At 45.2% G+C, this 21684-nt stretch overlaps 1 protein-coding gene across 2 annotated transcripts in view; it reads left to right on the forward strand.

Annotated features, from left to right (window-relative positions):
* OSBP2 (oxysterol binding protein 2) overlaps positions 1-21684 on the forward strand; it is a 211845-nt gene that overhangs the window by 65604 nt on the left and 124557 nt on the right. For both annotated transcript variants that reach the window (XM_004378947.2, XM_012556294.2), the window contains exon 2: positions 2668-2876. In XM_004378947.2, the coding sequence (XP_004379004.1) occupies positions 2668-2876 (209 nt within the window). The remainder of the gene's footprint in view (positions 1-2667; positions 2877-21684) is intronic.

Below are 21684 nucleotides of genomic sequence, written 5' to 3' on the forward strand. Positions count from 1 at the left end.
TCTTCAGTAGTGCTTTACTTATTCGGGGCTTCTTCCCTTTCCATATAAAGTTAATAATTAGTTTTTCCATCTCTTTGAAGAATGTTGTTGGTTGACTGGTAAATCTTATCTACTGTATTTTCATTTTCTAATTCTCTTGTGACTTTTTCATATCTACCTTTTGTTTCATTTTGTCTGCTTTTGTTTCATATTTTTTTGCTCCTTTTATGGATGCTATTCCTTCATCTTTAAGAAGCCTAAACCTATTTATATTAATTTTTTTTTCATATTGTCCCATTAGTTCCATTTTGTCTGAAGTGATTCATCTTCTGATCATTGACTTCGTTGGCATCTTTATTAGCATTGATTTTCTTTATGGGTTTTGAATTTTAGTTTTCAGGTTCATCTTGACTGAGAGGCTCTTCCTCTCTCCCGTACCCTCACCCATCAGTCTTCTCAGACTAGTGATGTCATAAGTGCCGCCACCTAGCCCCCTGCAGATCTGTCTGGAACCAGGCCATATGATGGGAATTTGGGGCTTTTGCCCTTGAGTGACATTGGGAATATTTCCAATCCAGTCACACTGATCCTGAGGGCAGGTGAGTTCAGGTTCTGGCTGTAAGGCTTCATGTCAGCTATGACCCTAGGCAGAAGGTGATAGCAGCATTTTTTTTTTTTTAACTTTTTTTATTTTGAAATAACTTAGACTTACATAGAAGTTGTAAACATAATACAGAGTTCCCATATACCCTTCACTAAGCTTCCTCTAATGTTAACATCTTAACTAACCATAGCACAATGATCAAAACCAGGAAATTAGCATTGTTACAATACTACTAACTAACTGCCAGACTTTATTCAGCGTTCATCACTTTTCCATTAATGTCATTTCTCTATTTTAGGATCCAGTCCAGGAGCCTACTTTACATTTAATGATTTTTCTATTTCCATCATTCCATCTACATTCATTAAGAAGGAACTATCCCTTCTCCCTCATTTATTTATTCCTACAATTATTTATTTATATCAATATGGACTTGTGGGTATTTATTTTAGTCTATGGGTTGTAATCCAATATGATAGCAGCTGGGTAACATCCAGCCCAGCCCTGAGTTCAACACTGGTCCAGCTCCAGTCCCCTACCCTGCCCTGCCCAAGGCCCTTTTAATCCCCATTTTTCCATGGAGGTGAAACACTTGGCCACCTCTGCTTCTTTCCTGACATTAAACCAGGAGGCCTACCATTTTAGTTTTAGGGTAAAAGTCTAAATCCTTCATGTGGCCTGCGAGAGATTGCATTTGTCCCTGCCCGATCGATTTTCTAGCTTCAGTTTTCTCTTATCCACTCTCTTGTTCTCATTGCCCGGGTCACACAGAACCTTTTTCTATTCCTTGAAAGCTATAAAGTCCTTCTTGTCTCATGGTCTTTGTACCTGCTGTTTCCTCTGTTTGGAGCACTGTCCATCCCTCCCTTCTTTTTGATCTAGGGTACTGTGTCATTACCATATTTAACACCTGAACAACCAATCTCTAGGCTGAAGTATCCTTAAATCTAAAACATGAGGCTTCCAACAGGGCCTGCCCAGCTTTGCCAGTTCTGTAACTTAGAGTGAGTCTCCTCAAGTGGAAGCTGCCAGCACCTGAGAGCTGAGCTTTTCTTCAGTTATAAACTATACCATCTTCTCTAAGGAAGGTGACCGAAGCAGGAGGGACTCAGAAAAGGCGGCACCTGCTCGAATGAAAGATAAGTGCCTCACTGAGTTCAAGTCATTTGACTTTGGAACTGGTAGAAGAATCACGAAAGTGACAAGTGATGAAGAACGGGGGAAATCAACCAGCACTAAAGGCAGCGGAAAGTTGCCAGATGAGTTCCTGCCACTGGCAGCGTTAGATGCTGACCTTTTCAGATATCATCTATGGGAAGAGTTTTGGTGTGTGGCGGTGGGGGGTTCTGAACTTTCTTCACAGGTCTGAGGGAGATAGTTGGACCTCAGTGTTCAGAAACTGATCACAGTTAGCAGTGGCACATACTTTAGCCACCTCCACTACCGCTTATTTTGATACCATTCACTACATAATCCTGTAACCAGCAAAGGGGGCCCTTGTTAAGAGGTAGCGCTGCGTTAGCCCAGCAAGTGCCTTCATCTTATTCATTGTTACAGGGCCAGAGAACAGTGGTGGCATCCTTACTCTGCATGTCTCGTGACTGGGAGTGATATAGTGAAAGACCTGCATCAGGGGCAACGCTGTTCCCAGGTCACTCCTGGCAGGGTGTCCTCTGAGTCTACCCTTGGGGCCTCCAGTCTCAGTTTTCATGCAAGATCCCACCATACCTCTGTTCTGTGGTCCTGAGACTGAGTGGAAAGAGCCTGGGATGGAGTCAGAGGTGTGCTGTGCCTTAGAGGACCCTGGGAGGCACTCCTGTCCTCTGTGAGGGCTCAGACCACAGCAGGCATGCCCACATGCGGCAATGATGCAGGCCTTCTTCCCTCATCCATGCTCTCCACAGAGCAGAAGTGGCCTCAGAGGCCTCTTAACCAGGCCACTATCAGTCAGTCCCAATAGGCATCATCTCCAACTCAGATTCCAGGGTCTTTCCCAGCTCTAGGATTCTGAGCTTTCTAGGATTTGCCTTAGGGATTTCTTCCATCTGGGAGCGTTACACTGTCCCTTCTCTTGTATCCTACAGAAATCAGGGTGAAATGGCCCACACCTGCCGGGGCACCATCAACCTGTCCACAGCACACATTGACACGGAGGACTCTTGCAACATCCTGCTGACCAGTGGAGCAAGGACCTACCACCTCAAGGCCAGCTCGGAGGTGGAGCGGCAGCAATGGATCACCACCCTGGAGCTGGCCAAGGCCAAGGCTGTCCGCATGATGAACAGCCACTCAGGTAGTAAGCATGTGGTGCGGTGGACGTGTGTGTGCAGTGTTGTGGGTCTGGAGGTGTGGGAATTGACAGTGTGAGTGGGCAGCGGTGGCCAGGAGACCCAGGCTAGTCCAGACCCTGCAGAAGGTCAAGGTGTATATGTCTGCCCTTTCCACTCAGCTTGGGCGTCTTCAGCAGTGAGAAGCACGGCTGCTGTGCTCTTTCTGCCACAGTGGTTGAGGGTGGCTGCCAGCTCAACTGGCAGAGGCGTTTGTGGTGGGCGGGAGCTGTGCGTGCCTTTCTGTGGACAAGTTCATCGTTGGATTTTAGCAGGCCCTCAGTGCTGCTGTGGGTCAGGTCCAGAAGCAGCAGTCGACCCTGGGAACCCGAGCTCCAGCGCCTGTGCCTTGGGCCAGACTTTTTCCCGGCCCCGTTGTTGAGATTGAAAATCATTAGCCAGAGCTGCTGCCAAGAGCTAAGGTGGGAGTCCATCTCAGAATTCCTGAACAAGATGTTTTATTTTTTACTTTAACAAATTTATGTTTTTAAACGTAATGTTTTTGTTTGATTCCTAAACCAACAGCTTCAAAAGCTTATGTAGTGAAGTGTGCCTTTGACTCCTGTCCCCACCTACTTAGTTCTCCCACCAAAGGCAACCAGTGTCTATGTCTTTCATATAGATTCAAATATGTACTTATTTTAAAATAAATACCATGTTCCACCTAGAGTTTTTTTCCATTTAGCAGCATATCTTGAAAGTACTTCCCTATCAGTAGATAAAATGCTTCCCCTTTGTTTTTATGACAGTTTAATATTTCGTTGTATGAACGCGCTGTAGTTTCTTTAACCTATATCCTATTGATGAACATTTGGGTTGTTTCCTTACTTGGCTATGACATACTATCCTTCAGTGACTAACCTTGCATATACTTCATTTCATGGGAGAACAAGTATAAATGAAATGTACTTTCCAGGAAGCGGAATCACTGGGCTAGTGGGAGTGTGCATTTATAATTCTGAGAGGTATTGTTAAACTACCTTCCATAGGGGTTGTACCATTAGACACCCACAAGAAGTGTGTGAGAATCCCAGCCTCCCCATAGCCTTGCCCACCCAGAGGAATAGCAAACGTTTCCGACTGGTGAAAAAAATGGGTCTGCATACACAGGGAAGTGGGGCTGGGAAGCTGTGATCCTTCCGAAGTTATAAGCAAAATGGTGCATGTTACCAAAGATCTGTGCTTTTTTCTGGGGAGGCCGGGTTACAGATGAGCTTGTGGCCCAGCCCCTGCACTCAAGGATCATCTCCCAGGCTGGATGAGGAGATAGTGAATCCTGTATAAGGAGCTCTAGCATAAGGCAGGATGAGACACTCCATGACGTAGTCTCCCTGCATTGGGAGGTTTTCCCCAAGCACTAGCTTTCAATGAGTGTCGAAGAGCATCAACTATCAGTCTGGCCTTCTAGTTTCACCTGTTTGAAGCATGGGTCTGCCCTGCAGTGACTGGTATCCCTGGGGTCAACACTCAAGTAGCTCTGGTGTGTCAGCAGTGATGCTGAGCTTGGCAAGAGGTCCCCAGGTTACCACCTGATTTTCCGGTGAAGAAGGATGTTGGAGCCTTCCCAGGCATGGACTGCACTGAGAACCCCAGCAGGGCCTTGGCCCAACCTGGGCTGACAGATCACCTGTGGTCTCAGTTTGCATGGCTGTGGGGAAAGCCATAGTGGCAAATGACAATTCACAGTGTGGCTGGGCTCAGGACAACCATGTTGGTCAAGTGAGGGGGCACTACTGTTATGGAAGAACTAACTTCGTCTTTCTGGCTTCTACTTTCCATGTTTTAAAAACAAAATTGCTTGGTTTTTTAGGAATTTCCTGAAAATAACATAGTAGCTAACATTTATTGGAATAATCACTCTAGAGTAATTTTCCTGGGACAGCCATCCAGAAGCAATTTCTTTTGCATCTGGGGAGGAAGTGTTTGCTAAGCCAGCTGGCCAGCACTAGAGACTTCTAGCCTGGGCTTCCTCCAGGGGAGGTGAGGGCCCCTGCAGGAGCAGCCTCAGGCTTACCTTCCCTCATTTTGTGCCCCTCACGCATGCTTAGGGGCTGGAGATGCAGCACATAGCTTGTGTCCCCAAGGGGCTAGCCTTCTGGGTAGAGACACAGGACAGAGACAAGCATTCAGGTACGATTCAAGGCAGCATATGCTAAGTGTCAGTGAGGAATGGCAGAATTCCTCTCCTTTTGGCATTTTGAAGCTCAGATGAACTAATGTATGTGAAGGAGAAGCTTTCAGGCAAGTACTGCACATTTATGGAAAGATTGGAACCACCTGATTATTTCTTGAAAAATGGCCTTGTAGTAGCCTTCTCTGCAAGGCAACTTCCTCCTCCCACAGTTCTCACACTGTTGTCAGAAAGTTGCGGTTTTTAACTTTTTGCTTGTCTTGGAGTCAGCTTAGGGTAGGCCTGAGTTAGAGAACACTGCTTGGTGTGCCCCTCCGTGGGCCTGGCTGAGAGCAGCCAGCTGGGTCAAAGGACACAGACAGTGCTCTAGACAGACTCCTGTGGATCGTCCATAGTCTGTCTGTCCCTTTCTGGACTGTGGACCATGTCTCAAGCCTGCTTCTTAATTCTGTTATCTCTTGAAATCATCTGCTGATCTCCAGCTTTTCTGCTACCCCCAATCCAGGTACCATTCCTTCTTACCTGGATGTCTGTAACAGCCTCCCCGCTGTCTTCTGCCTTTAGTCAGTTCTTCAGATAGCAGCCAGAGGAACATGTTAAAAATAGGAATTTAACCATGTCATTGTACTGCTTAAAACTTTTGGATGCTACAAGCCAACTATACCTAACAGAACACTCCACCTAGCAACAGCAGGATACACATTCTCCTCAAGTGAACATGGACCATTCTGTAGGATAGACCATATGTTAGGCCACAAAACAAGTCTCAATAAATTTAAAAATATTGAAGTCATATAAAGTACACTCTCTGACCACAGTGGAATGAAACTAGAAATCAATAACAGAAGGAAAACGGGAAAATTCATGAATATGTGGAAAATAAACAACACACTCTTAAACAAACAATGGGTCAAAGAAGAAATCACAGGGAAATTAGAAAATACCTTGACATTAATGAAAACAAAAACACTTACTAAAGCTTATGGGATACAGTTAAAGTAGTGCTTAGCAGGAAATTAATAGCTGTAAATGTCTAGATTAAAAAAGGTCAGTCAATAACTTTACACCTTAAGGAACTAGAAAAAGAAAATAAAACTAAACCCAAAAATAGCAAAAGAAAGGAAATAATAAAGATTATAGTGGAGATAAATGAAATAGAGAATAGAAAAACAATAGAATCAATGAAACCAAAAGTTGGTTCTTTGAAAGATCAATTAAATTGACAAATATTTAGCTCGATTAAGAAAAAAAAGAGAAAACTCAAATGACTAAAATCGGAAAAGAAAGTGAGGACATCACTACCAACCTTACAGAAATAAAAAGAATTAGAAGAGAAAACTATGGACAGTTGTACACCAACAAATTAGACAGCCTAGATGAAATGGAAAAATTCCTAGAAATGCACTAATTACCAAAACTGACTCAAAAAGGAATAGAAAATCTCAACAGACCTATAGTAAGTAAAAAGATAGAATCAGTAATCAAAAACTTCCAGACAAAGAAAATCCCGGGACCAGATGGCTTCAGTGATGGATTCAACCAAATATTTAAAGAAGAATTAACGTGAATCTTTCTTAAACTCTTTAAAAAAATAGAGGAGTAGGGAACACATCCTAACTTATTCTGTGAGTCTAGCCCTGATAATAAAGCCAAAAAAGACACCACAATATCCCTTATGAATATATATGCAAAAATCCTCAAGAAAAACTAGCAAACCAAATCCAACAGCATATTAAAAGGATTATACACCATGACCAAGTGGGATTTGTCCCAGGAATGCAACAATGGTTCAGCATATAAAATCAGTCAGTGTAATGCACCACATTAATAGACTAAAGAGAAAAAAAACATGATCATCTCAACTGATGCAGAAAAAAGCAAAGAAAAAGAATAATCTCTTTAACAAATGACACTGGAACAATTGAATATTCACATGGAAAAGAAATGAAGTGAGACCCCTACCTCATACCGTACATAAAAATTAACTCAAAATATATCAATGACCTAACTATAAGAGCTAGAAATATAAAACTCTTAGAAGAAAATATAAGAGTAAATTGTCATGATCTTGGATTTGGTAATGGTTTTTTAAGGTATGACACCAAAAGTACAAGTAACAAAAGAAAAAATAAATTGGACTTCATCAAAATTAAAAACTTCTGTGTATCAAAGAGCACTATCAAAAAAGTGAAAAGACAACCCATAGAATGGGAGAAAATATCTGAAAATCATATATCTGATAAAGGTCTACTATCTAGAATGTCTGTAGAGCTCTTACAACTCAACAACAAAAAAGACAACCCAATTAAAAAATATGCAAAACACTTGAATAGACATTTCTCCAAAGAAGATATACCAACAAGCACATGAAAAATGTTCAGTATCATTAGTCATTAGGAAAAAGTAAATCAAAACCACAGTGAGATATCACTTCACACCACTAGAATGACTACAATAAAATGAAAAAAAAAAAAAAAAGTGGAAAGTAACAAGTGTTGGTGAGGATGTGGAAAAATTGGAACTCTCATGTATTGCTGGTGGGAATGCGAAATAGTGCAACCTCTATGGGAAACAGTTCCGGCGGTTCCTCAATAAGTTAAATGTAGAATTACCATATGACCCAGCAATTCTGTTCTTTGGAATATACCCGGAAGGATTGGAAACAAGTGTTCAAACAAAAACTTGTGTGAATGTTCATAGCAGTGCTATTCACAATAGCCAAAAGGTAGAAACAACTAATGTCCATCAACAGATGAATGGATAAATTACATGTGGTATAGCCATTGTAATGGAATATTATTCAGCAATGAAAAGAATGGAGTACTGATACATGCATGCTACAACGTGGAAGTACCTCAAAAACATTATGCTCAGTGAAAGAAGCCAGTCACAAAGGGCCACACATTATATGATTCCATTTATATAAAGTATCCAGAATTGGCAAATCCATAGAGACAGAAAGCAAATTAGTGGTTTCTAGGGGTGCAGGGAATGGGGGAATGGAGAGTGATTGCTTAGTGGGTACAGAGTATTCTTTAGGGATGATGAGAATGTTCTGGAACTAGATGGTGATGGTTGTTCAAAATTGTGAATTTACTGTCACTGAATTGTACACTTTAAATTTGTTACGTATATTTTACAAAACAAACAAACAAAAAAAGACCTCTTGCCTAAGCTCTTAGGATAGAGCCCACGCTCCTCACTGTGCTTGGCTGTAAGGCTCTGTGTGATCCGGCTCTGCTGGCAGCTTCATCTCCTCCTTCTCTCCCCGCCTCACTCCCTGTGCTCAGCTCCTGCTTCAGGGCTTTGTGCTTGCTGGTTCCTCTGCCTGGGACCCTCCTGCTCCTGCCCTTGGCCTGCCTGGCTCCCATCCTTTCTAGGTCTCAGCTTAATGTCACCTCAGAGAGTCTTAAGCTGTCCCCGTCTCTCAAGAGTTCTCTCTGTACTTATCACTGCAACCCGCAGTTATTGACCGATTCGTTTATTTGCTTATGGTCTATCTCCTCAACAAAATAAAAGTTCCTCGAAAGCAGAGATCTTGTACAACTTGTTTCCATGATGACCCCAGGGCCCAGCATGGAGCCTGGCACTTGGGTCGGTGCTCAGCAAGGAGCTGTTGTGAGGCCAGGGTACATAGAAGCTGTGACACCCTCAGCCGTGCCAGAATCTTCATTGGGAAGAACTAAGGTGTTGTAGTTTCTCTATACCGGTCATTACTGGCACAGATGAAGGCTGGAGAAAGGAAAACCAGCAGAGCTTGCTCATATTGAATGTGTGATGGGTCAGGTCACGTGACTGAGAACATAGACTCGTTTTCACTGGCGCTGGAAGGTGTGTGTAGAGCCAGTGGTGGAAGTAATGAGAACAATTTCTGCTTAGTCTGAGAAACAAAGTAGAGTGGCTGCTAGGGCAGGGAAAGGTAAGGGACATACAGGGTAGATTCCAGCAGAGGGCTGGGTGGGTCTGGCGGTGCTCAGGTACTGTGTTTCTGGGCTAACTTTGCATTTCTTTAACTGTTTTTCAAATTTGGTAGAATGTTCTGTGGTACTGTGGACAGAACGCTGAGCCAAGGGCCAGGAGTCCTGTGGTCCTGACTGTAGTCTGACACTGAGCAAGCCGCCGTCTCTTGGGGCCTCAGTTTCCTCATTTGTAAAGTGAGCAGTTGGCTGAGCTTCTCACATTCAGCTCTGGGGTCTTGGTCAAACCAGTTAAGGTTTCTGAGCTCCGGTTTTCTCATCTGAAAAATGGTAACGACACCCCTGCTCCGTTGTTGGATTACCTGACACCGTGTGGAACACGGATAACACTGCATGTGCAACCATTTCATTCCTCTTCCCAGAGCTGTTGTCTACTGGTGGCAGACGATGTGACATCCTCACCCAGGGAAGTCAGGTGTCTAGGCTGTTTGCAAGGTGAAGGGAAAGTGCTGTGTCTCAAGATGACCTAACCCCAACGCCAGACATTTGCCTGAAATGTGGAGAAGCAGCCCCAGAGGGCTGTGTCTCTGGGAAGTCATCCCCCCTCCCCCCACAGGGACATGCCACTGGTGATTGCAGGGAGGACAGGTCATGGCCATCTCAGGTGCATGACTGTGCCTCCTGAGGGAGGGCCTCTGTCAGTCAGAGACAGGTCCGTGTGCTGGGGCAGTGCCCCGTCCCGTGCCAGCCCATGGGCCTTCCACTGTGGGACTTATGTGGAGCTGGCTCCCCCACCATGGCTCGCCAGGACTGGGTGTTGGAGGAGCCCTCCTGGAGCCCCACCTTTCAGCAGCACCCATCTGCCTCCTGCTCGCTTCAGATTGACTGTCCCCTTGAGTACCTGAAATTTGGCTTTTCAAAGTCTTCCAGTTTTATATTTGTAGCCTTCACTTGCCGGTTGCCTAAAATGAGCAGAAGGAAGAAACACTTATTTCTAGACCACAATATAATAATTTTTATCATATAAAAAAAAAATCTCCTGGCGGACTTCTGAGCGGAATATGCTCTTGTACATGAATCTTTCAGAGGGCGTGAACATCATTTAAATGGCACGACCCTACATGAACTTAAACGTTGTGAACAAGGTGTGTGCAGCTCTCAGGGAGGCTGAGACCTGCCTGTGAACAAGCATAAGGTCAGGTGGAAAGTGGCTGGTGCCCTGAGGAGAGGAAGGGGAGGCTACCTGTAGGAGAGAAGACCTGAGCCGGGCTTTGAGGAATGGAGAAGAGTTTGAAATATAGAGATGAGATGAGGAGGGCAGGGAAGAAGGAAGACCATCCAGGCAACGGGAATGGCTGGAGCAAAGGGGTGGATATGTTCAGGGACCTTGGAGACTCTCGTGACTGAAGGCATCCCGTGCATACAGGCTGTAGCATCTCTCAGCCTGGCAGTCACCAGGGAGATTTGGCATCAGCCTGGTAGGGTGGCCTCTTTGCTTTCTTCCTCAGGGCTGAGGGGCTCACCTTGGCAGGACCTGTGACTAGAGCCTCCATCTGTCCTGGGACACAGAGGGCGATGGATGCGAGGACTGGACAGACTCAGGCCAGAGCAGAGGAGGAGAGGAGGCAGGGCCGCTGCTGTCCTCAGGAGCAGCCCCAACACAGCTGAATGATCCCCTACCCAAGAAATTTGCATTTTATGGTTTGAACACTGGGGTTGTTTGAGTTCCTTTGCAAAAGGGTTTGGTTAACAGCTGACACTGGGCTTGTGCACAGGGGAAGGCCAGATGTGCCTATAGCTTACCCAGGGGGAAACAGATTATTTACACATATTTCAAGTTGTTAATAAGGAGTTGAAAGCAGTGAAGTAACTGTTGTATCCAAGTGTTATGACACATGGACCAGACCCAGAACAATCAGAAGTACAGAGTACTTGCAAAAATGATATACTGACATAATTGCTGAATCTTTCTTTTTGCTACATGGAAAAAAGGAGAAATTTTTCTTTTGATCTTTTTATAAATAATTACGAAAAGAAATGGACTTTAGCTGAAAATTGTGCAGACTTTGCCCAGTGTGTGAGGATACTCTCAAACTCCCCAGATGTTTTCATGTGATGCTGTTTATGCTTCTTCACTTATTATCGACACTACCGTAACCATAACCAGTTGCTGTCAGGTCGACTCTGACTCATGGCAACCCCATGCGTGTCAGAGTAGAACTGTGCTCCATAAAGTTTTTATTATCTACACTAGAAGTCTCCTTTTCTGTGAAAGAAGGGAAAACGATCATGTGAGGTCACACTAAGGGAAGATGTCCCTTATGCACTAAAGTGTGTGCATGTGTTATCCAAGGTGCCTTGATTAATGTCCTCCTACATCCCAGGGGCTGAGCCAGGTGCAGGGAATTCAGAGATAAACGTGTACAGGATTGGGCCGGGCCTTGGAAGAGCTCACCGTCTTGGGTGGGAGGAAGCCACTACGTAGGCAGCGTTGTGGAGTGTGGGTGCCACCAGTCCTGCAGAGGGAGAGAAGAGCCCCGTCTGGGTACATTAGGAGGCCAGGGATGCAGGGACACCTGGCCTGGAATTCCCCAGGGATAGGGAGCTGGCACGAGACTCATGCCAGCACCTTGGGCTGGCAGACAGTAAGGACAGGTGAGGAGGCCTTCCTGTGGAAGGAGGGGTTACATGAAGGGACTGCAGACCGGGACCCACACACTAACTGAGAAGAACATGTACTTTGCATGAAGCTACACTTCTGTTTGACTTCAAAACAAAACGAAACAAAAACCCATTGCTATCTAATTGATTCCAACTCACGGCAACCGTGTGTGTGTCAGAGTAGAACTGCCCATAGGGTTTTCTTGGCTATAATCTTTATGGAAGCAGATCACCAGGCCTTTCTTCCGTGACACTGCTGGGTCATGGGTTTGAACAGACCGTCTTTAAGTTAGTAGTCAGGTGTAAACCACTTGCTCCACTCAGGGACCTTTTCTGTTTGATTGTTGTTAGGTGCCATTGAGTTGGTTCTGACTCAGAGCGACCTTACTTGATTGGTTGTCCTTTATTCAGAAATGAGGGTCTTCTTACTTGGCATAGTTTTAAAATCTTTCATTTATGAAGGGACAGTGTGTCATTTTTGTCCTTAATTTCCTTGGGAGAATAAAATATGGTGTCTCTTTTGTCAAATTACTTAATGTTCTAAACTTTGAGAAACCCTGGAATACCAAGTCCTGTCTATGTGGTTGGACAGTGATCAGGGCATGAGGGACTGGCGCTGGGAATTGTCACCTTCCTTCCCTGTGCTGGGCCTCTCTGGAGAGCACCTTCCCCTTCCCTCAGTCACTGGCTCTGGGCATGGGGACACGGGCCCTCCCTTGTCCTAGGACATTCAGCTGCAGGCCTTGGACTGGCCCTGCCCTGCCCAGGTCCCAGGTCCCCAAGCCTCAGGAAGCAAGGAGTGGTAGGTAGCCCATTGAGTAGAGAGCCCTTCCCCCCGCAGGGACTGTCCCAGCAGCTGAGTGCAGGCAGGATGCTCAAGCTCTCCAGCTCCCTGGCTCCCAGCCCCTACCCACGTCCTGAGGAGTGTGGCTGGTTCTCGAGGTGCTTCTGGTCTCTTCTCCCACATTGTCTTTGGGAAAGAACAGTTGGGTACCTCTAATCCTCTGTCCGTTTTCATTCTTTTTAGAGCCAAAGGTCAAAGAGGTAAAATCTTTTCATTCTTTCTGCAGGTGAAGCCTCTTTTGGAGGATTTAGCCTCCTCCCTGCCATCCTGGATTGATTCTAGGAATAATTAAATATGCAGCCAGCTCACAGGCCAAACTGGCTCACCTACAGTGAGGCCTGCTGACTGTGCCTGCATGCAGGGCAGCTAGAAGTGTCCAGGGGAGTTAAGCGGGCAGACAGGTAGGTACTCCTAGGTTGGCTTCTCCAGCCCCACCTTGCCCTGGCCACAGAGAGGGCTTGACTCCACCCACACCTCAAAGGCTGCTTCAAGGTGACAGGCAGATCTGAAGTCCTGCCTCAGCTAAGCTCTGAGTCTGTTTTCTCCAATCAGCTTTCTTCCCTGCCCTGCCCTGGTGCCTGGCTGGGGACCCTGATTGAGACAGGCCTGGGACCTGCCACCGTCCTGCTGCCTGGCTTGGACCCTGTGGTGGGGACCACCCAGCTAGTATACTCTGATCCTGGCTCCTCACTGCACCCAGACCATGTGACTTCTCCTGGCCCTGCCTCTGCCCTCCCATTGGCAGGGACTTCATGGCAGCTCCACCTGGTCCCTTTGGCCGGCTGCACTGACCGTCACTGTGGAGGTGCCTCCAGGAGCAAGGTCAGAGAGCCAAGGCCCCGCAGGAGCAGACCTGTCAGGGCTGGGCTGGTTGCCCAGGTGGTTTGGAGAGGGCTGGAGCTGGGCCTCCTGTTTGCGTGCGTCAGCCACCATGTGTGTCTGGGCCTCAGCACCCTGGGTACCCTTGTCCTCCATACCACATTACAGTGAAGGCTCACAGAACCTCTGACAAGGGCTTTGCTTATTTTGGCAACCACCATATTTCTGTTGGTTTACATATTTTAAATTGAGAGGTTTTTTTTTTTTTCCTCCTCATGTATCGTCCTTACTGCTTCTTAGGAAGAAATGAATCTACCATCATCCTATTACCCTTAGCCACTGCGTCCCACTGCCAGGCTGCCCTCTGCTCATCCACCAGGCCTAGGCCTCCTCCCCCTCCCTGACCTTCTCCCTCACACCCCCACCTATTCTGTGGCAAGCTCCTCCTCCTCACACCCACACCCTGTGCCTTCTCCAGGACTCTGTCTGTCTCCTTGGCCAGTGCAGTCCCATCCCATGGGCCTCAGGATGGGGGCCTCTTTGTGTTCTGGAACTGCTCTGCAGGGCTCCGGCCTCACCTGACACCCCTTTTCCACTGTCCTAGGCCAGGTGGTGACCTACCCAGCCCTGGCTGCCAGTTCTGGATAGTTTTGGCCATCTACTCCTAGAGCTGGACCCTGCCCCACCTGAAAGCCGTGAATTGACTGTTGTCACTTGCTGACCACAGCTTTTGTCCTTATCATCCTCAAGCCTCACAGAGCCCCCCTGTCCTCCAACCGCTCTTGCCTTCTTCCTGTCAGCCAGCCCTTCCTGCTGGCAAATGCATGAGGAAAGGCACTGAGTTTTCTGAGGGGTCAGGCAGCCCCAGGGCTGGGTGATTTGCTATTTAAGTAGCCTCTGAAACACAGAGGCTTTTCTGACTTTAGGAAGCTGTATCTGGGTCCACACATGCCATCTGGTGGCTGGATCGAGCTCTCTGATGGTGTGCTGGCTGGCAGGGCTGCCTTGCACAAGTGTTTACTCACTCACTTGTCTTCTTAAGGCCCTCATAGGGTCATCAGAGTGGGGCATCTTCAGGGAGAAGAATCCAGTTGGAGAAAGAGCATCTACCTAGCGTACCCCTCCCTCTGAGCAGGGCAGACCAGGGCCCAGTGACGGGTGGCCGTGCCCACCTCTAGTGTTCCCCTCTCCACACAGCTCGATCCTCCAAATTCTTCTTCATGAGATTGCCTCCCCACCCACCTGTGCAGTCCTCAGCCTCACCAGGGCCCTTGGCCACAGAGCCTCGTCCCTTGGCCGGCATACCCCTCCATCTTCAGCTGTGCCTCAACATGGAAGCACCTGTCTTCCTGCGGCCTGTCTGCAGCAGTCCTGTCACCTCCCCGCTACAGCGACCTCTAGACCCTATTGACCCTGATTCAGTGATATTAGAGTCAAATGCTGGCCATTTTGGGCCACCACAGCAGCTGCCCTTCCAGCGTCCTTCTAGACCTCTGACTCCTCATCCATCGGCTGCCTTCTTGCTTCTCAGTCTTACTCACTAGCCTGACCTTGCGCCATCCCATGGCCCCTCAGGGCAGGCTCTTCCTCTCAACCCTGGTTGTCAACACTTCCATCATGCTCATGAGCCCTCCACCTGCCCGTCAGGCAGCCTTGGAACCAGACAGCCCCGGGCTTGAATCCTGACTCTGTCACTTATTAGATGGGTCACTTTGGCAAAGTCACTTGACCACTCGTTCTTCTGTTTCCTCACCTGTAAAATGTGTTTAATGATAAAGGCCTCTTACGGTTGTCAGAAGGAATATATTCAATCATGTTACAAACTGCTCGGCACAACTGGTGTGTGCTGGCTGCTCAGTTGATCACAGCAAGGTGGTTGTTCGATTCTGCACATTCTACCTTCAGGCAGGGATGGAGGGCCCTTCTCTGAGCCCGGGTGCACATGCCATATAGCTGAGCCCTGGAGCAGCACCCGCCAGCCTTATAGACTAGCATCACCTCAAACCCATGGTCCCATCTTCTGCTGGGCCTTCAGCAGTGCCTGCTCCCCTCATGTGAGCTCCCAGCCAGCTTCCTCTCCCATCTCCCAGTGGCTCGTGAAGTCCTTGCCACTGTCTTCATATCTTTACCACCGCCTCCTGCCACCCCAGCAAAGAACCTTGCCTGGTCACTGGTAGATCAAAGAGAAGTCCTCATTTAGACACCTCAGCTTGCTACCATCAGACTGACCAGCCTGCCTGTCGTGTGTGACTCCGGTGAAGATGGAGTGAAGATGTTTCTCCTCAGTGGCCTGGGACCATTGTCTCCCTCTGGTTCCAGTGCTATTCCCTTCTGTCTCCTGTAGCTCCAACCTCTCTACTGGCTTTTTCCCACTGCATAAGACCCACCACCCACTGCCTTGCAGCTGCCCTCGCCAAGATCTCAGGTCACCTTCCGGAGGTGGCATTTGGCTAAGAAGTAAACGTAGGAGTCAACCTTGACTCCTGACTCTCCCTCACCTCTCACGTTCAGCTAGTCACCAGGTCCGGGCAGCACCAGCCTGCAACAGTTTCACATTTGCTTGCAGCCCTCCATCTGCATGATCTCCACCCTGTTTCAGCTACCCAGCCTCCCAGGTTCTAGACTCCAGAGTCCTCCAGGGAAGACTCGCCCCAACAGCCAAAGTGATTCCGTGAAGATGCAGTTCTGCTCAGTTCCTGTTCCAGGTGGCATAGAGTAAGCACATTTCACTCTGTCTCTCCCACTGAATGCAGCTATAAAACCTGGACAGACTGCATGGAGCAGCTATTTGAGCACCCTGAAAATTAAACAGCAGTAGGCAAATTGGAGAATAAGATCAGAATTTGAGGTACCACAGAACAGGTGGTCAGTTTATAATTTTTTTCCTCCAGTATCTCCCAGCCCGGACTTGTGAGATCTGGAGGTGAGCATCAGTGGACAGAGAACTCCAGGAGAAGGAGCAGGAGAGGGTCTCCTGGCAGGGGACAGGGGACACAGGTGTCTAAAACTGATGGTGGGAGACCTTCCTCTCTGATTAGAAGAGCTGTGGCCCCAAGAGGGTGAGTGAGCCCCCACTGCGTTTTTCTCTCTCTCTTCCCACCACTTGGTCCCGGATATGAGTGCAGTGGTGGGAAGTGGACAGCATGGAGGGGTAAATAAAACTCCAGAACTGGACAAGAGGACTATAAAAGGGAGCCCTAGGGAACCATACCACCACCCTCTGTCAGTTTGTCATACCATGAACTAAAAAACGAGGCCCTAGGGAACCAGATCTGTCAGTTTGTTGTACTGTGGTGGCTTGCATTTTCCTATAATACTGGAAGCTATGCCACTGGGCTTTTGAACACCAACAGGGCCACCCATGATGGACAACTTTCAGCAGAGCATCTAGACTAAGACAGACTAGGAAGAAAGGCCTGGTGATCTACTTCCAAAAATTAGCAACAGAGTATTGTCCAATATACTGCTGGAAGATGCGTCCACCAAGGTGGAAGACACTGAAAATGCACGGTGGCTGCAACAATGGACTCAAGCATACCAACGACTGTGAAGATGGCACAAGACCACGTAACATTTTGTTCTGTTGTACTTGGGGTCACCATCAGTCAAGTGAATTCAGTGGTGATTAACAACAACAACAAGGAACCAGAAAGTACCAAGGAGATCATGGAGAGAAAGGGTATTGGGAAAGTGATGCCATAAAGTTATTTATGAACTATTGGGCTCACCTCCAAGCTGCATGTGTATGAATCTGATCCAAAATGGCACACTAAAGACTTTGAGAACTGAACTAAAAGATAAGTGACCACGCAGGGCCCTGTGGCCACTGGATGGTACACATGTAAGACAGATTCAGATAAGCAAAGGCTTTAAAAATGGAACTGACAGTGAACCCATAACCCAGAATAGGCTGGTCAGAACTTACAGCGTGAACCCACATGGGTCTATTGCCTACTGAAACAAAAGTATGAAGTTACCAACATCACAAATGAGTACTATAAACATCTCTGTCCATGTCAATTTTTTCAACTTACATAGATGAAATAAACCAATTCGTAAAAAATTACAAACTTCTAAAACTCACCCAAGATGAAATGGATAAACTGAATAATCCTATAACTATTAAAGAAATTGAATTTATAGTTAAAAACCTTCCCCCACCAAAATCTCTAGGTCCAGGTGATTTCACTCATGAAGTCTGTTAAACATTTGAAAGAGAAATAACACTATTTCTACTCAGTCTCATCCAGAACATAAAAGAGGGAATACTTCCCAACTCATTTTATGAGGACAGCATTACCATGATGCCCAAACCAGACAAAGACAAGAAAAGAAAATTTTAGGTCAATACCTTCCATGAACATAGATGCAAAAACTTCAACAGTATATTGCAAATTGGATCCAGCAATATATAAAAAGAATAATACAACATGATCAAGTGGGGTTCATATTAGGTGTGCAGTGCGAGTGCAATATTGAAAAAAAAGTCAGTAGTCACCATATTAACAGTCTAAAGAAGAAAAACTGCATGATCATAACAATTGTTGTAGAAAAAGCATTTCACAAAATTCAACATCCACTCATGATAAAAAGCTCTCAGCAAACTAGAAATTTCTGCCACATGATAAAGCATCTACAACTTACATCATACTTAATGGTGAGAGATTGGATGCTTCCCCCTAGGATCAGGAACACGACAAAGATGTCCACTCTCACCACTCATATTCATCATCATACTGGAAGTCCTAGCCAGTATATTAAAGCAAGAAAAGGAAATCAAAGCTATACAGATTGGAAAGGAAGAAATAAACTACCCTATTGGTAGATTACATGATTGTCTATGTAGAAAATCCCAAGGAATCTACAAAAATATTCCTAGAATAAGGGAGTTCAGCAAGGTCACAGGATACAGGATAACACACAAAGATTAATAATACTTCTGTGTACTACCAATGAGCAATTGGAAACCAAAATTTAAAGAAAAACAAAACAACGTCTTCCCCAGTAAAAGGCTTAGGTATAAATATAACAAAACATATGTAAGATCTGTACGCTGAAAACTACAGAACACCAGTAAAATAAATTAAAGACCCAAATAAATGGAGAGACATACCATGCTCGTGGATCAGAAGATTCAACAGAGTAAAATTGTCAATTCTCCCCAAATTAATCAATAGATTTAATGCAATTTCAGTAAAAATCCTAGCATTCTTGTCAGTGTAAACAAGCTGATTCTAAAATGTATGTGGAAAGGCAAAGGAACTTGAATAGCTAAAACAATTTTGAAAAGAATAAAGTTGGAATAATCTCCTGATTTTAAAACTTATTTTAAAGAAACAGTAGTCAAGATGGTGTGGTATTGATGAAGAGATAGATACATAGATGAATGGAACAGAATAGAGAGTTCAATAATGGACCCACACAAACATGGCAAATTGATTTTTGAGAGATGCAAAAGCAATTCAGTTGAGAAAGGATAGCCTTTTCAAAAAATGGTGTTGGGACAATTGGACATCCATGTGTACACTATACAAAAAATATCTTGAACTAAACCTCCCACCTTGTACAAAAATTAAATGAAAATGAAAACCACAAAATTATAGAACTTTTAGAAGAAAACATAGAAAATTTTTGTGACTTTCGGTTAGACAAAGAGTTCTTAACACATGAAATCAAAAGCACAGTCTATAAAAGAAAATATTGATAAATTGTACTTTATCAAAAATTTAAAACTTTTGTTCTGCCAAAGATGCTGTTAAAGAAAAGATATGCTGCTGACTGGGAGAAAGTATTGTCAAATAACATATTCAACAAATATCTTGTATCCAGAACATATAAAGAACTCTCAAAACTCAACAGTAAAAAAAGAACTCCTCAAAAACTCATAGAACTAGTAACTGAGTTCAGCAAAGTCATAGTACACAAGAGCAACACTCCAAAATAAATCATACTCCTGTATACTAGCAGCAAACATGTGGAAACAAATTTAAAACATAATACCATTTGCAATTGCTCCCTCTGAATTGAACTACTTAGGTTTAAATCTAACAAAACATGTATGGCACATGTATGCTAAAAATTACAAAATGCTGATGAAAGAAATCAAAGAAGATCTAAATAAAATGGAGATACATACCATGTTTATGGATTGAAAGACTCAGTATTGTAAAGGTGTCATTTTCCCCAAAATTCATCTATTGGTTTAACACAATTTCTATCAGAATCCCAGCAAGGTTTTTTGTTGATATAGACAAGCTGATTTTAAAATTTATATGGGAAGGCAAAGGAACTTAAATAGCTAAAACAATTTTGAAAAAGAAGGATTAAGTGAGAGAAATCACTCTGTCTGATGTTAAGACTTACTATATAGTTATAGTAATTAAGAGTGTGATTTTGGCAGAGGAGCAGAGACGCATAGATCAATAGAACAGAATTGAGAACCCAGAAATAGACCAAAACAATCACGAACATACCCAATTTATTTTTTATAAAAGTGCAAAAGCAATTCAATGAAGGAACAATAATGTTTTCAACAAATGATGCTGGAGTAATTAGACATCCATACCTGGTGGTGTAGTGGTTAAGAGTTTGGCTGCTGTCTTAGGCTGGGTTCTCTAGAGAAGCAAAACCAGTAAAGCATATAAATATCTATATAGAGAGATTTCTATAAAGGAAATGGCTCACGCTGTTGTAGAGGCTGGAACGTCCCAAATCAGTGGGTCAGGCTGAAGGCTTCTCCTGATTCATGTAGCCACAGAGGCTGGCGGACCCAAGACTGGCAGGTCAGAGAGCAGGGCTCTTACAGGCTTCGAAAACTGACAAATCCCAAGATTGGCAGGCAAGACCGCAAGTAAGCTGCTAGCTCAAGAACCAGAGGACAGATGAACAGGAGCCAGCTGTAGGATCCAGAGCGAGCAAAAGCCCATGAGCCTTGCCAGAATGTCCACATATATTTGATGTGGCCCACATGCCCAAGGAAACTCCCTTTCAACTAATTGGCTACTCATTGCAGATCCCATCATGGGAGTGATCACATTATATCAGATCTCATCATGGAGAGAATCATGGCCCAGCCAAGTTGACATGCAATGCTAACAGACACAATCCACCCCTTGTCAACTGGCACCTGTACACATCTCCTTAAACCATACATAAGCTCTGAGTAAAGACAATTATAAAGTCATGCTTGTGCCTAACATGATACAGTGAGCATATATACAATTGAATATGCACTAGCCCTGTTTACATCTTATATTTTATACGTGAAGAAAACAAACATTTGATGCACTCATACAAGGAAGAAATACTCATAACAATTACAGTCCTCACTTCTGCAACTTGTCACATGGTCGAAGCTGGTATTTAGAACAACCTTCTTCCACCAACCATTCTGTATTCCCTTTACTCTCAGCAAGCACCTCAGCTGGTCATGGTTCTTTGCCTGGTGGGGTGACCCAAACCTTCATTCCTAAACAGTTTGGGCCATTAATAGTCCATGTCGGAATTGGGTTGCTGTGGTTTTCCATTGACTTTAATCACAGGGCATAGTATACTAAGAGATGCCTTAAGGGATCTTGTGCATTCCAGACATACTCTTCTTTACCTCCATTATGTAATATCAGTCTGATTTCCAGCCAGTATTGGTGACTCCCTTCTTCCCCTGTTGATCCAGAGGCATAAGAGTCCAAAGTGGCCAGGTAGCATTCACAACTTCCAGTTCAGTTGAATATGTGTCTCCTGGTGGGAGCATTCCTCCTTTTGGAATGAAGACCTCTAGACCTGCAGAGCATAAGTCACTAGGGGTAATAGTGAGTGGTGCCACTCCCATTCCTATCCTTGATTCCTGGACCATGAATCCTGGCTCTGGGAGAAACAGTACCATATATTGGATGCTGGTTTAGAGCATATACAGCCTCCTGGAGAACATTGCCCCAACCCTGCGAGGTATTGCCACCTAGCTGGAGCCGTAATTTTGTCTTTAGAAGACCATTCCATTGTTCTATCAAGTCACCTGCTTCAGGATGATGGGGAACATGGTAAGACCAGTGAATTCCATGAGCATAGGCCCATTGCCGCACTTCATTTGCTGTGAAGTAGTCCCTTGGTTGGAGGCGATGCTGTGTGGGATACATGACAGTGGCTAAGGCATTCTGTAAGTCCACGGATGGTAGTTTTGGCAGAAGCATTGCATGCAGGGAAGGCAAATCCGTATCCAAAGTGTCTATTCCAGTAAGAACAAAATGCTACCCTTTCTGTGATAGAATTGGTCCAGTGTAATCAACCTGCCACCAGGTTGCTGGCTGATCACCTCGAGGAATGGTGCCATACTGGGGACTCAGTGTTGGTCTCTGCTGCTGGCAGATTGGGCACTCAGCAGTGGCTGTAGCCAAGTATGCCTTGGT

Source organism: Trichechus manatus, unplaced genomic scaffold (genome assembly GCF_000243295.1).
Source record: "Trichechus manatus latirostris isolate Lorelei unplaced genomic scaffold, TriManLat1.0 scaffold00061, whole genome shotgun sequence".
Classification (NCBI taxonomy): Eukaryota; Metazoa; Chordata; class Mammalia; order Sirenia; family Trichechidae; genus Trichechus; species Trichechus manatus.